At 44.9% G+C, this 14,208-nt stretch overlaps 6 protein-coding genes across 6 annotated transcripts; 4 read left to right on the forward strand and 2 right to left on the reverse strand.

Moving 5' to 3' along the window:
* Positions 1–1,981: 1,981 nt before the first annotated feature.
* CCR75_005302 (uncharacterized protein) lies at positions 1,982–3,349 on the forward strand (the record flags this gene model as incomplete). Its single annotated transcript, XM_067963384.1, has 1 exon — positions 1,982–3,349. One exon carries the CDS (start codon positions 1,982–1,984, stop codon positions 3,347–3,349), a length of 1,368 nt encoding a protein of 455 aa, XP_067820488.1.
* A 121-nt stretch (positions 3,350–3,470) lies between these two features.
* Positions 3,471–3,693, forward strand: CCR75_005303 (uncharacterized protein; the record flags this gene model as incomplete). Its single annotated transcript, XM_067963385.1, is given in 2 exon segments — positions 3,471–3,522; positions 3,536–3,693. The coding sequence occupies 2 exon segments, from the start codon at positions 3,471–3,473 to the stop codon at positions 3,691–3,693; spliced, it is 210 nt and encodes a 69-aa protein (XP_067820487.1).
* A 114-nt stretch (positions 3,694–3,807) lies between these two features.
* Positions 3,808–4,131, forward strand: CCR75_005304 (uncharacterized protein; the record flags this gene model as incomplete). The annotated part of the gene is made up of 2 exons (XM_067963386.1): positions 3,808–3,907; positions 4,001–4,131. The coding sequence occupies 2 exons, from the start codon at positions 3,808–3,810 to the stop codon at positions 4,129–4,131; spliced, it is 231 nt and encodes a 76-aa protein (XP_067820494.1).
* Positions 4,132–4,630: 499 nt separating this feature from the next.
* Positions 4,631–6,562, reverse strand: CCR75_005305 (uncharacterized protein; the record flags this gene model as incomplete). The annotated part of the gene is made up of 1 exon (XM_067963387.1): positions 4,631–6,562. One exon carries the CDS (start codon positions 6,560–6,562, stop codon positions 4,631–4,633), a length of 1,932 nt encoding a protein of 643 aa, XP_067820493.1.
* A 397-nt stretch (positions 6,563–6,959) lies between these two features.
* On the reverse strand, positions 6,960–9,815 carry CCR75_005306 (uncharacterized protein; the record flags this gene model as incomplete). The annotated part of the gene is made up of 1 exon (XM_067963388.1): positions 6,960–9,815. The coding sequence occupies one exon, from the start codon at positions 9,813–9,815 to the stop codon at positions 6,960–6,962; it is 2,856 nt and encodes a 951-aa protein (XP_067820492.1).
* Positions 7,211–9,939, forward strand: CCR75_005307 (uncharacterized protein; the record flags this gene model as incomplete). Its single annotated transcript, XM_067963389.1, has 2 exons — positions 7,211–7,298; positions 7,406–9,939. 2 exons carry the CDS (start codon positions 7,211–7,213, stop codon positions 7,552–7,554), a joined length of 237 nt encoding a protein of 78 aa, XP_067820491.1. The 3' UTR covers positions 7,555–9,939.
* Positions 9,940–14,208: the final 4,269 nt, after the last annotated feature.

Genomic DNA, 14,208 nt, shown 5'->3' on the forward strand with positions numbered 1-14,208 from the left:
CAAGTAATGTGCGACAGGGATGAAAGTTGCAGTTCAAGTAGCGGATGTGGAGCTCATTAAGATATAACCAAAGTTTCATAGCGCACCATCGCTTTCACAGCGCGTTGGAGCTATTAGGGCATCAGTGGCAATGTTGTAGATCTAAAACTGTCTACCTTATTCCACATTTCATCGAAATTGCCAAAGTCTAGTTAATAAAAGCCGTTATAAAAGCCTCATTTGTTTTTACACTCCTACAACCAGCTTCTCGACATTTTAGTGAGAATGCTTGACCAATCACTATCTATTAAATGCAGTTACAGTCAATGCTGGTCACGCCATACTAGAACCATGTCGTTTCGACATCCGATTGCAGCCAATTTGAGCGTTTAATGAATTGTCGTAAATTCACATTTATAAGCACGCAATTTCAAAGTATTTCTACAACGGTGATTCGATTTGATATTAGGAAATGAGCCTGATGCCCCTTCGAGCTGGACGCGCTGTTCTAAACGGCCGCTGCGCACCGTAGCGAGCTCATTTAGTGCCTCTTTTTCTATCGCTTCTCCACTACTGACTATAGCTGTTCGTCTGGAGTTGATGTCAGAAAAGTCACCTTTCTTGGATCTCTTCCGGCAATGCCACCTGCACATTGTCAATAGTATTTTCACATGCTCATGCAGCGTTTCATTACAACTGGTCGCAATTACGACTATAGCAAAAAATGAATTGAAAAAAGAATTGGGGAACGCTTCCATCATTCTAAAGGGCAATTGGATCTTTTCAATTTGGGACTCTTCACCCATTTTCTGCAGTGTTTTTGTAAGAGGTTATGATCTCTGGTTGCGTAGTGGTACGCGTTATTTCTTCAACTCAACATACTGATTATTCTTCGCTATTCTACAGCGCCTACCTTTCTGGCTCAATCTTTTCTGACGACCCTACGGGTGATTAAAGATACCTGCGCCTTGGACGTTGGAACTAACATCAGCATCAAGCGTTTGTCGGTGCTCTCGATTGCGAACCACTGGCTAACAGCCACAATTTAAGAAAATCAAATCACGTCATAATTAACGGCTGGCATAGCCGCAGCTTATTATGAAGGTTTCGTTTCACATTTGACATACCATGCTTTAAAGCTAATTTAATAAAGCAACGCTGCAAGTGGCGTGGAATGATTGCCACTCTCTCTGCCACCTTGATTCACAGCACTTATAATCGACAACTCAGCCTTACACAGCCCTTGGAGTAATTGAAATTATAATTTATCAATCTCATTATGTTCAGATAATGGAGTTTCAATCACGAAATATATACTGCGGATCATTTCCAATACCTATAGTTCAGAAACATGATTTAAGTCTTAGTTTTAGGACGAAAATTAATTAATACGCTTTTTGTGCGTTGAGGCACTTGCACAATAAGTATAATATTTCACGAGAGGCCCCGACGCTCGATTGTTACACCTGACTTCAAAGGTTGCTTCACGTGAACTGCCAATTGGTCGCAAAGACTTTCAATGCAGCTATTCCTGCAAGGTCACTCACTGTCTCTTAACTTCTCATTCATATTTTGAGCATTATTACAATCAAGGCAGTCGAAGAAAGTTGCCGCTTCGACCCCGAGCTGTTATTAATTCTTCTCGCCGTCACATGCGCTCTATCTGCGCATATAAGAGCATCGAGCGTTCCCCTAAAGACCACCAATTATATACGTTCAGTACCTAATCTGATACATCATCGCTGTTCAGAACGAATTTCTTAAAAAAGTTAAGTCCTCGACAATTTCCTAAAATAACTTTGATGCATACCACAATTCGAGTGTATATTTCATTGAAAAAGATTGATGTCGCTTCATCGCATTCTTTGAGTCAAAAGTACTCAACTTTCACGCAAAGGAGACTTCCATTGCGCCAATCTGGAATGACAGCCCGTTAGGGTGATGTCACGATGTATTCTTTCATTATCAATTGTAAAGCTTAAGCGTCATTCAATCTTCTGCAATGTGGCGTCCTTTCGGTCTGTTGTATGTATTCCAGGTAGTATCGTTGAGTGTAACATTCGAAGCCAACTCGAACGTGAAAGCTGCGGACGTTTCCATTCTGTCTTCGACATCATCTTCATCCTCGAATGCCAATGAAGGCTGGCACATGAAAGCGGTCACGTCGATACAAGCCCGTGTGCAAGGAGATGCTCCAATTTGGAATGACAAGGCTCGAATGTGGTTGTCGCAATATGGTGACACGATTGAAGCTGCTTATCGGAACAATCTAGACACAGTGAACACTGCATCGGTAGAGGGGGCTCTTATGTTCGTGCAGGCCGAAGGGATTAATGTAAAGGAGCAATCAATTCCGTGTCAGCGCAAGAACAACATGCAATACATTGTCTTTTACGAAATTACGATTGTGCAGCCGACGTATGGGATCAAATACTACGAGAACCACTCTCCTCCCGAGTATGGCGAATTTGTTGCCGTGGATGGCGGCAAGTGCACGGACAAGGGCAATGAGTTACCAGAGGATTGCGAATTGTATTATGGTTTGGACAAGACAATGGACATTGGACCAATGGTAGGCAGCAACCTGCAAACGTCCGACCCGCGTGCTCCGTATCCTGGCAATTATTGGTTTTCATATCCGGGCTCATGCGCTCAAAAGATGCGTGCTGACAAAACGGACAAGTGTCGCACTCAATACCCAGGAGGTCTCTGTGGCATTGGCATTCGCCCAGACGGTGACAATTGCAACTTTAGTTACAAGATTTTGGGCTTTTTGAACATCGACGACCTCGTGGGAATTACAACCATGGGGTATCGCAATTATCGGGATTTTTGCAAAGACGGTGGGGTGGAGTTTAAAGCGACAAATACTGGAAATGGTTTTAAAATGGAACAGGCAATTGACTTTTGGAAACACCCAGAAGATGAAAACGCAAATTTTAATCGAACGTTTACGATGGTCAATATGTACAATGAACTTGCCGCTAGCACTACCAACATGGTTCCCCTTCCTTCTATCGACACCCTCACGTCAGCAAACCCCAAGTGCAACGAGAATAGTGCTACATGCGCCAATGCTCCGAATGGTTGCAGGCGAGAACTGTACTCACAAATTTGCTTCGTTTGTTCGGTCTTTGGCCCTGACTGTAGTGAACCTTCATCCTTTCCAGAACTACAACTTCCTGTCAATCCAATGGAGGACAATGGGTCGTCAATGAGCGCTAGTGACTCAAGCACAGACTCAGCTACGGGTAGCATGTATGCACCTTCGGACAATAGCGGCAGCAAGACCAGCAATTGCGCCGCTCAGGCGACAATGTCGTCAGTGATTGTGGTCTTGGTAGCAATTAGTATCACAACCATAATGTAAATGATAATTATTGTTTAAGGCTCATTTAATCAAGAAAGTTAGTTGTTGGCTGTGTACTTAATGCTCTGAATTCAGAAAAGACTAAAAAAAATACAACATATCACTGTGCGGCTTTTAGATGATGTCAGGCGTGCGAAATTGTATCAAACGGCGACGAAAACGCAAATTCTTGAGTTTTTTTTGTAGACGCAGAGGATACTCGCCAGCGGTTGGAGCACGCTTTAAAAGGGGGGCAGCTAGAGAAGAATAATGGTTCAAGAAAAAAGGCTCTTGATGACCGTTTGCAGCATTGGAGAAAGCTTCTCAGTGCGACAATCAACTGCATGCCATTGAGTTTTATATAGAGGCGGACCGAGGCTTTTAAAAGGCTGAAAAACTGCTGGCAGATGACAGATCGAGAGCCCTTCTAAGAGCTTGGAGAAAAAATTACAGTGCACCATTGATAAATTGGCATTGAAATGAAAAAAGGTCTTTTGAAAAAATTCTCCTATGCTACTCTTGCGTCAACTTTTACGAAACGCAAACAGATTTTGTACCTCGACAGAATATCACAGAGAGGTTCAAGGCGCTTCGTCAATCTTCGGAGCAACCGGATTGTCAATTTTTAACCACAGATCTAACAGAATTGACTGCTTGAATGGCAGCTTTAAGAAATGAAAAAGTGGGACCTGCACCACCGATTGCTGATGAACAGAAAGACTGCGAAAACTGAAAGGGGCCAAGAATCGCCTGAGACGTTTCCGAAGCTTGAAAGAGACTTTTCGAGGAGAAAGTGGGATTGATTGCATAATTGAGTAAGCGGCGGACGAGATTCCGCATACGAGATAAAAGATATACACGAATGGGCAGCAATGGCAAGAGCAGGAATGTTATGAAAAAAGAAATGTAATTTTGATTCTTGTTATAGAAATATATAAGCTGTTAGCCGTATTCCAAGAAAGATGCGTTGAAGCACTAAGATTATTGGTTTTAAAGTGCGGCCGTTGCGTCAAATTAATGTATTGAATGTAAGCCCATAATATAATCATTGTACTTCACCAGTTTACGTGAACCGAGACATCAGCGACTTGGATTCATACCAAAAACATCTCTCTAAATATATGTTGAAATGTATGTACGAAATTTTAACGCGCAATGTCAAAGACACCTGCATTTAAGTACCTATTTTACGTGCACATAGTCAACAAAAAAAAACAGCAATACATACAATGTATAAAAGTCTACCGTCTTCATGTAGATTTCGCCTGCATCATATCTATCAATCGTACCACTATTAATTATTTATGTAGCTTTCTGATCGACGGTATTAGCAAAGTTAGCCATCATATACTCTGTCGAGGGCGGAGAAGACGGCAGAGGTGAAATCTCTTCTGTCGCGTCAACGGTTGCGGCCAGAGCCTCTAAGATCGATTTAGGTATGCCACTATCGGACACTGCAGGACGTTCAACGGAAACTAACGCATCCTTGCTTTCCAACGGGCCTTGTCCGAACTCATTTGTGCGCTTTACATCCACTGGGTACTTCCACCGCTGGTACAAATTAATAAAGAAAATGAGATCGTCACGGAAGCAACTCAGGCGGTGCATCCACGGCATTTTAATTACAAAGGCGAACAGGTCATCAATAAATGTGTTCAAGGACTTGTACACCATAGCACGCCATGGCAAGTGCGCCACCGACTTCAGCTTGTAATTAATATATAATTGAGGCGTCATCATAATAAAGCCGAACGCATACACAAAGCTAGTTAGGCTTGCAATTACCCACGAATACCAGCTTTTGTGTACACCATACATAAGCGTATAAGCAGCCTGTCCGACAATGAGTGGATACAAAACATACGACAAATGCGCCACAGCGACGCGATCATGTTCCGCAGTGGGAGAGTCTTCATAACTTTCCGCGCCTGATATCACAATTTTGTTATTAGCATCACGAGAGAAAACAACTGCCTTTTTGATTTTCCACACTTCAATAGCAAGACCAATGCCCGATTGAACTAGGATTAGCCATGACGTATCATTATCCATCAGGTACAAGAAAATCACGAGTTGAAAAAACAAGTTGAGCACGATCGTACGCAGTGACAAGCCTGCAAAAGACTTTTGGTTTTTCCAGAAGCTCACATCATTCTTAAATGCCAAAAAATCAAAAAGTGAGTGCAGCATTGACACTACCATTGTTACTGCCAACAGGTAAGGATTTGTATCAATAAACAGACTCTTCATATTATCTGTATCGCGTCTTGAGGATGCGCCTGTTGCCTCTTGATTGCGGAAATTCTGTTCCATTTGCGTGTACAGTGCGTATTTGTACATTGGCAGCGTGTAAAACGAGATGTCTAATGGCAAGGCTGTACGTGTATCATTGACTGGGATCAAATGCTCCTCCAGCATCCAAAACTCGTTTATAAAGAGAACCGGAGAGTACAATCCCGTGTCATTATCAATATCCATCTCAGTCGACACAAACGATGGTGGCGGCTGCCGGGTGGAATACGTCGAATGATCTAGCACGACATTTATGGTCAATGAAGGTTTCCACATTGAAATGTAAGCGCCAGAGTCTATATCAGCGAGCTGAAGAGTCTTCGCCTCTTCTTGCTCAAGTGTATGCGTTTCTAATAAATTGCGTTTCTTAACAATCTTGGGTGGCGATCGAAAGGTTGTGAGAGCAATTGATCGGTATAGCGAACCCATAGCGTCGTAGGTGCTGTCTGCCGGATTGGGAGAGCAACCATCCTTGGTTACAAACACGTGCGCATAGACCGATCCATTGGAAAGAAGGTGATCGTCAACTGTAACGTTAAGTTTTCGATTCCACACACCGTCTTCGCGATCCGCATTGGGCGTACTATCATACGAAAGCGCCTCCTCGAACCACCGCAGCGCCTCCTGCTTTGTCTCGACGTCAATGAACGAAAAGTGATCATCAGGAGTGACATACACTCTGAGGTTAATACGTGCGCCAAGGTGAAACGAGTTGTGGAAATGTTGAAGTTGCTCGAGCGAGTGGGGGCCACTATTCGAGTTGTCCGCATTTTTCACAACTACGTTTGTGGTTTGAGGCTCGTGCTGTGGTCGTGGAGCAAACAAATTGACGGCGGACGTCACCGCGTAGTAGAGCAGAAACATACGCAACATGGGCCAGAGGCGATCCAGAAGACTTTCCTGCGCAGGGGCCGCAACGTCATTGACAGCAGCAGCAGTCATTACGTCAAAGGAGGAATATCTTCTTCACCAATGCCAAAGACTCGAATAGCGCGTACCACAAAAGTGGAACAGTGAAAGCTCTGAAAAGCGCAATACTAAACGGTAAATTCTCTGCTATCACGTCTCCGACCGACCATGTAAGCTTCTGTTGTCTTTAACGTATAAAGTAGGCAAAAAGACTATTGCTACTTACATACTAGGCATTCACACTACTACGGGGTAAGCAATACATGGCATATCCCCTAAGTTCACTCGCTGCTGCTTCCAGGACAGCAAAGGCGCCAAATCTAAGTCAAGGGGAAGCTGCTCTTTATACAGGCCCTGCCGACATGCCCTTCCCCCGTTTGCCAGGTACGATTTCACGCAGAAATCGACAATGGCTGCTGCTACTACTTCACTAAATCCACACTCCATCATCGGCTTCTTCTTCCTCGTCAGAGTCCGAATCCGAGTCCGAGTCGTCCTGCGGGTGCAGACGGTCGACCATGGACATGCGCTCTTCGGCCTGATTCGTTAGTTTCTTAAATAAACTAATTTGTTCTTCACTAAGGCCATCGTCGACCTCGTCGTCGTCATCTTCCCCGGCCATGGTAATGGACATTCGCGCACGTTCAATAACGCTATGCGCCTCATCCAATTGCCGCGCTAATGCAAAGTTCTTTTCTTCCACTTCACGCAGCACATCTTCTTCGTCATTTAAATGCATCTGGTCCTCGGCTTCCTCATCCGAATTCACGTCGGCATAATCGTTGCCACCTGTGGATGCTGGTGGTAAGCTAGACGTGTTTAAAGGAACCGTATCAGCTGCTAAACTTGTATTCGTTACTGCCGTTGCCATATCAGAGTCAATCGCACTCACAGGCGACGACATGAGCTCGGGCGACGCCGCCGGTGATACAACTACAGGTATAGACGAAGAAGGCAACTCGGGAAACACCAGAGTAGTCTCTTCGATAGGTAAAGTCAATTTCAAAGTCGAAGGACTCCTATGACCGTTCAGAGGTTCCATGTCGTCCGGCACAGTGCCAATAATGCCTGCATCCAAAGCCGTGCCAGGCGACAAGCTCTCCGCCATGGTGCGTGCACGTTGGGCATGAAGCTTCTTTGCTAATTTAAGATTGCCTTCCGCACGTGCACGCTCTTCTTCTTCAAGCAGAGCTTGTGCAAGTTCTTCAAGCCCCCGACGTTCACGTCGAGAACGGTCCAACGTGTTCTTGTGCGACCTCTCCGGCATCATGGATCCCGAACGACGAAGTTCATGAATCTCCAATAACTTGCGCTCGGCTTCCATGCGCGCCTTCACTTCTTCTGCTTCACGCGCTTCCATCGTCATGCGACTCGTGGCAGCGCGCATGGCCATTTCATGCATCAAAGAAGCTTCAGCACCTACTGCTTGCTCGTCTTCTACCACATGAGCTTGTTTCGTCAATATTGTCGACGCCGTTGCCGCACTCGCAAGTCCAGAATGGTTCAAGAACTTATCCCAACAATCTTTGCAATAAAACTCGCCATCGTCATCCATATCAAGCTTCGATTCGTTCTCCGTCGTCCCACATTCGGCACAAAACTTGGCCGTTGGTACAACGACCGGAATACTCATGACCGTTTGTAAATCGTCCATAATCTTTTGCACGTTTGCTTCCCTCAACGGTGGTGGCACCACATTCACGTCAGCATAATCGTCGCGTTTAAACCCTGAAATCACACCTGCCAACTCACTAATGACATTATTCTGACGTTTAACCACTTCTTCCGGTTTATGTCGCACAGCCAATGCCAGCACACGCTCCCGGGATTGCGCTTCCAAGATTTCTTCATACTTTTTTGCTTGACTCTTGACTTTTTCCAATGCTTCTTGCAGCACACGCGCTTCTTGTTCCGCACGTGAAAGCGCTTCTTTCGCAGGGGTTACACGCTCCGTTTTAACTTGATTCGAAATACATAATTTGGCTTGCACTCGTAACAAATGCGCTTCTTTTGAACCTTCTTCAATCGCGGTAATGGGAATGCCTGCAAAAATCGCATGGTCTAAATCCGATCCTTGCGACGCCGCGACTAATTCCCGTGCTACATCCAAAGGAATTCGTCTTCTTCGTTTCTGTCGATCACGATCGAAACGATCACGTTCCGTGGTCATACCACCACTTGATGGCGGCCTCTCGACAGGAGCCAATTCCGAGTCGTATAAAGGCACGTGTTGACGACTGGAAACTTTAATCACTTCACGTTGTGTGCTTGGATTCGAACGCACCGAGGAGACCGAAGCAGCCGACATCATGGACTCGCGACGTGTTCGACCTGGTCGAAAACGCAGCACGGCTGGCTTCGGAGAATGCTTGAGCATACGTAACGTATCTTGATACGCTTCTCCTTCCACGGCTGTGCCATTTACAGACAAGAGTTCATCCCCCACTTGAGCATTTTGTAACCCACTAGCCGTCCCTTTTCCCGTGAGTTTACTCAACACGGGGACATCACGGTATCCAGGCTTGAGCTTGAGCCCCAAATCACCTTCTCGCCATACAATATCATAGGATCCAATCTCACTTGGTATGCCACTCACACTACGACTTCCTCCCGAGAATTCCAAGACGGACTTTTTCCGTGAAATGCGACGACCCATGCGTTTAAATTTCAATACCGCGGGTTTGCGAATCGTTTTAAGCAATGAAATCGTGCTTCGAAAGCCCAGTGCTTTGGTTTCTTGACCATTTACCGCAACAAGAACGTCTCCCATAGTCGCACGTTCCATGCCCGTACCAGCGCCTTTACCCGTGATCTTCCGAATACAAGGCACGTGGCAATCATCGTCGTCTGGGCGTAAAATCATACCAAGAGGACCTTCAGTCCATACAACCGTATACTGTTCCCGTCGACGCGAGGAGGTACTGGAGCTAGACGATTTGCCCGTCTCGGACCATGTCGTGCCAGTAGATCCACGACTGCGGCGCGAGGACGAACGTGAGGGTTCACGATAAGGACTGGATGCACCATTAATGACGCGTGGGACACGAAAGCGTAGCGTCGCTGGACGTGGGATTTTCTGGAGTGTCTCGACCACAAGGTCATACCCTTGACGGGCCGTGTCCAAGCCATTAATGCTCACGAGCATATGACCAACGGCTACCTTCGCCAGTGCCGCTGCAGAATCTTGACGTGTAATTCGACCCACTACGGGTGGCATGTCTTCTCCAAGATCAGGTCGGAGCGTCAGACCAAGAGGGCCGTCGCCCCACAACACTTCGTACTCCATCCCCAATCGCCTTCGACAGCTTCTATAATTCGTATCGCGTACAATACGTCACCGTTATGCGCCACAGATAATACAGAGTTATACGCAACAAGGTCAAGTGGCACTGGCAACAACAGGCGTTGCGGGAAGACTTCTACACGCGAGCCAGAGCCTCCAGGAAGTCGTCTCGGACTTCTCCGATGCAAATGACTGTGCCACAGGGAGAAGCACAAATAAACCTTACGATGCGAGCGAGGTTTTTCAACTCGCATAAAGACGAGCCAGTGCATTTTCAGACTTTGAAATGTCCGACTTGCAGGCTCTTTGGTATTTCTAATCGGCTTTTTTAAAACAACGCTGATACGAATGAGTCCCGAGCTGAATGAATTCCAACGATTTTCATGTCGCGAGATGCTTTATAGGAGTATGTGCGATAACGGCGAACTTGTCGAACGATCGCAATTGTGTTTATAGAATTTCAACATCTGCTCGTATCCTTGTATATTTCCAAAACCCGCGAACCTTATCGATCACACTATTTGTACGTAGTGTGCTGAATTGGCAAGTTGATGGAGATTGCGGCTATCAGTAACCACAGAAATCGCGCTTCTCATAGCGACAGCACAACAATCTTGTGGCCGATAAATGACATCGTTCATAAATTGTTGGTTTGCGATTCGTTCAAGCTTTTTATGGACACTTCCGGACAGAATTTATAGAATTGGTTTGCCTTTATGTTTTCGAGAGTTTATTTAATGCTCTATGTGCGGTTGCTATGAGTTTCAAATTGCGTGCAACGTCACACAGTCAGTACATTATGTGTGACAAGAATGTTACACGAACAGATAACTTTGACATCTTCATGATTAGTCTGACGAAGAAAAATGATATTTGGTTTCACATAGTCTTTTAATAATAACTCCTGTTGAAGAATGACGACGCATTTTTTTTAAAGAATGTATTCAGTACGTCCGTAGATACTAAAGCGTAGAATGCGAAATCCGGTAGTAGTTTTATGGACAAAAAACACGTGGCTCGACCATTTCGGGTTGAGGAAAATTTATTGGAAAATTTTAGGAATTCAATAAATTCTCGTCATTTTGCTTCACATTGTTAAAGTACATTTACTGTAAATGAGGTTATTCATCTAGCTATAGTAGGACTACTGTAACTTCTGAAGCAGACTTTCACCGTGTAGTGACCCCATCGATCTTGGGAGCACTGTGATTTATTATGGACATCCGCGGGTGTGGACTTGACAGTTTTTATGCCAACCCGTAGAGCGATTCAATTTGTTGAGGACATCTTCAGCTCACTTGTAACGGGGTGTTCCGTTACATAAATATTATTTCCTCTCATTGGAAATAAATAAGGAAGTACTAATTACATCTATATTAATAATTTTGAATTAATAATTCCAATATTACCAAATTTTAAAAATATTGACGCAATACGTGCACGAGGGTAAGGCTTTTAGATTTAAATAATTAAATAAAGTTCAGTTTTCCTTTTAATCTTAAAGCGTTAAGTGCCTTTCTAAGGCTTGCGCATTAGTCTGTAAGAGATAGAAGCCTTTCTAAGGTATATCCTCTTAGGCACTAGTTGCCACTTGGTTCTACGAACCCCTGAATCCCTTGAACTAGGATTCCTTAAGCTTTATTAGCTTGTACGACTCCCTGAGTTGTTAAACCCATTAGTTTAATAGAACTAAGTGTCTCTCTGAGTCTAAAAGTCTTCCTCTGACTTTAGCGAGGTAACTCCGCTACACCTGGTGGCACTCGTAGTCAATCTACGCCTGAGTCTTTACAAGACTAATTTCTCACGAAAATTGAAGAGGTTCCAGAATTATTAAAAGCGCAAGCGCCGCTTATCGCACGCTCAACACCTTATTAGGGCTTGTGCACGTGGAATTTATTATTTTCCAAAGACCAGAGGTCCTGCATGCAAGGCTTGAAGCCTTCATTCGGTACGAAGCCTCCCTGATCGGTCAGGTACAGGACCATTTAGCGGCATCTATGCCAACCCGGTACATCTCTGTACCTGACTCAGAGCCGAAAGCTTGCCCTTTTAACTGTAAATGTGAAAACTTTTGAGGGAAAAGAGGGAGAAAGTCTCCCTTTTTGGATTAAGCAGATCGAAATGTTCATAGATTCCGCCTTGTTCTTAACAGAGCGGCAAAAGGTGGCTATGGACATTACCAAACTTGGAGGTAGAGCCATGGTATGGGCACTATCGTGCAGCACGTCCATAAACGACGTCTTTCCCTCATGGGATTCGCTGAAAGAGCAAATGACGAACATGTTTGCACCGCCTGACCAGGCTTTTCGCATGCGAGCACGGCTCCTAGCGACTCGACAGGGTAAAAAACCCTAGGGGACTTTGTCCAGGAGTGGAGAACTCTCATTGCATCTATGCATCAAGACCCGGTGCAAGAAGCAATTGTAGTGACCATCTTTATGGGAGGTCTCAATGAGGGCGTTGCCCGGACGGAAGGTTCCGATCTCATCCGGCTACGTTCGAAGAGGCAGTTGCCATAGCGCTACGCGCCAAGCTTGACTTTAAGTCTGCTCGCGTTAGCACGCCTGTTTACCGAACAAGCTCTTTGAGCACATGGGTTCCGTCTAATAGAGTGGAACCTATGGTTTTGAGCCTCGTTGAGGAAGGAAATGAGGCTCTTCAAGCTGTGGAACAGCATAAGACCATCCGTAGATGTTATATGTGCGAAAACACGAAACATTTACGCCCTGCCTGCCCTCTTCGAAATTCGCGTAAAGGTCGAAAGATCTCCAACTCCGACCTATACCAGAGATCTGGTACGGTGCGGGAAAACGTCGATACCCAGTAGGTGTGGGACGCCCTACTGGAGAAGACCTAGGCTCTTTAGAACCTCAAGGAGGTGAGAATATACAGAACCTTGCCCCAATCAGCTCGGTGCTCAATGGCACGGGGCGAGAGTACAAACCTGGCTTGCTAGTCGCTCAAGCGACTATAAAGGGCTTTGATAAGCCGTGGTCAATTTTAATTGACTCAGGAGCGTCTTGCAATTATGCTCGACGCCTTTTTTTTGAAGGAAGTTAACAATACGTTGAGGCGCTTAGAGCGCATGAAGGTGATGCAATCACTGTTCGCTTAGCGACTGGGACTCGTGTCACTGTTCCAAAGTTCCATTGAACTTAGGTCGAAAGTTTCAGGACTTTGACAGTATGGAACGCTGTCTCGTCCTTGATTTGGATTCGAGATATGATCTCATCCTTGGTATGGCCTGGTTAGAACACCATGAGCCATGGATCGATTGGTGGTCTAAGATCTTAGGCGCCACGCGCAATGTTCCTAGCAAAGTTTTGGAGAAACCTTTGCTAGGCAGCAAAAGCGCTATTGGCACGGATCATTGTATGAGTCTGTCAGTGTTTTAGACATTGGCATGTCTGTGTTATTAAACTTAAATGTTAAAAACATTAATTCTGAGCCCGACTCAGCAGAAATAAGTGGAACGGCACGTACTCCGTCGAGTGACGCTCGTTATAATAACGATTCACTAAATGCTGAAAGCATTGTTTGTCTAAGGCCGAATCATCAAGGGTGCAATATCCCTGAAATACGTGGAGTGGCATGTCTAAGTCCACCGAGTATGGTCGGCCGAGGTGGCATCATACTGAGTGTCAGTAGTGACACTGTTGGCGGTTCGCCAGGACCTCAAGGGTGCAATATCTCTGAGAAACGTGGAGTGGCACGTCTAAGTCCACCGAGTGTGGTCGGCCGAGGTGGCACCATACTGAGTGTCAATAGTGACACTATTGGCGGTTCGCCAGGAAATTTTGTGTCAAAACATCCAAATGCAAGTGAAGCGACACGTAAACGTTCGCTGGATAAGGAAGTTGAGTTCCCTAACTCCTTGTCGGATGTCAAATTAGACACCATGTCTTGTATAGCACCAATACAGGCTGGAAAACCCGGGGACGTGAATGTCCCGGCCTCTAAGAGGCGTATTGTCTCCACTCCAAGACCTCACAAAGTGATACGAGTGAGCAAGTACATACGCTTGTAAAAATATTGATATTAAAAAAACTGAAGAAATATTAGATAGAGACCATTATGGCTTGAAAAAGGTCAAGGAAAGGATCATTGAATATTTATCGGTTTTAAAAAAATCAAGAAAGATCAAAGGTCCTATACTTTGCCTTATTATGAAGGTGATAAAATAAGAGCAAATTATATGCTTTCAGATATTGATGGAAATAATATTAAATTTGTAAGCAAACTTTGTAAAACTGAAGAAGTAGACCAAGTTGGTATTGATGCTGCTAAAGAATTGCAAAAATAACATCCTTTAGTTAATTCTTTAGAGAAAAAGAATAAAAAATGGAGGATAGTATTTTCTAGTCATAGTTACGCGGAGACACTAATCACGCCTGTT

Source organism: Bremia lactucae, linkage group LG1 (genome assembly GCF_004359215.1).
Source record: "Bremia lactucae strain SF5 linkage group LG1, whole genome shotgun sequence".
Lineage (NCBI taxonomy): Eukaryota > Oomycota > Peronosporomycetes > Peronosporales > Peronosporaceae > Bremia > Bremia lactucae.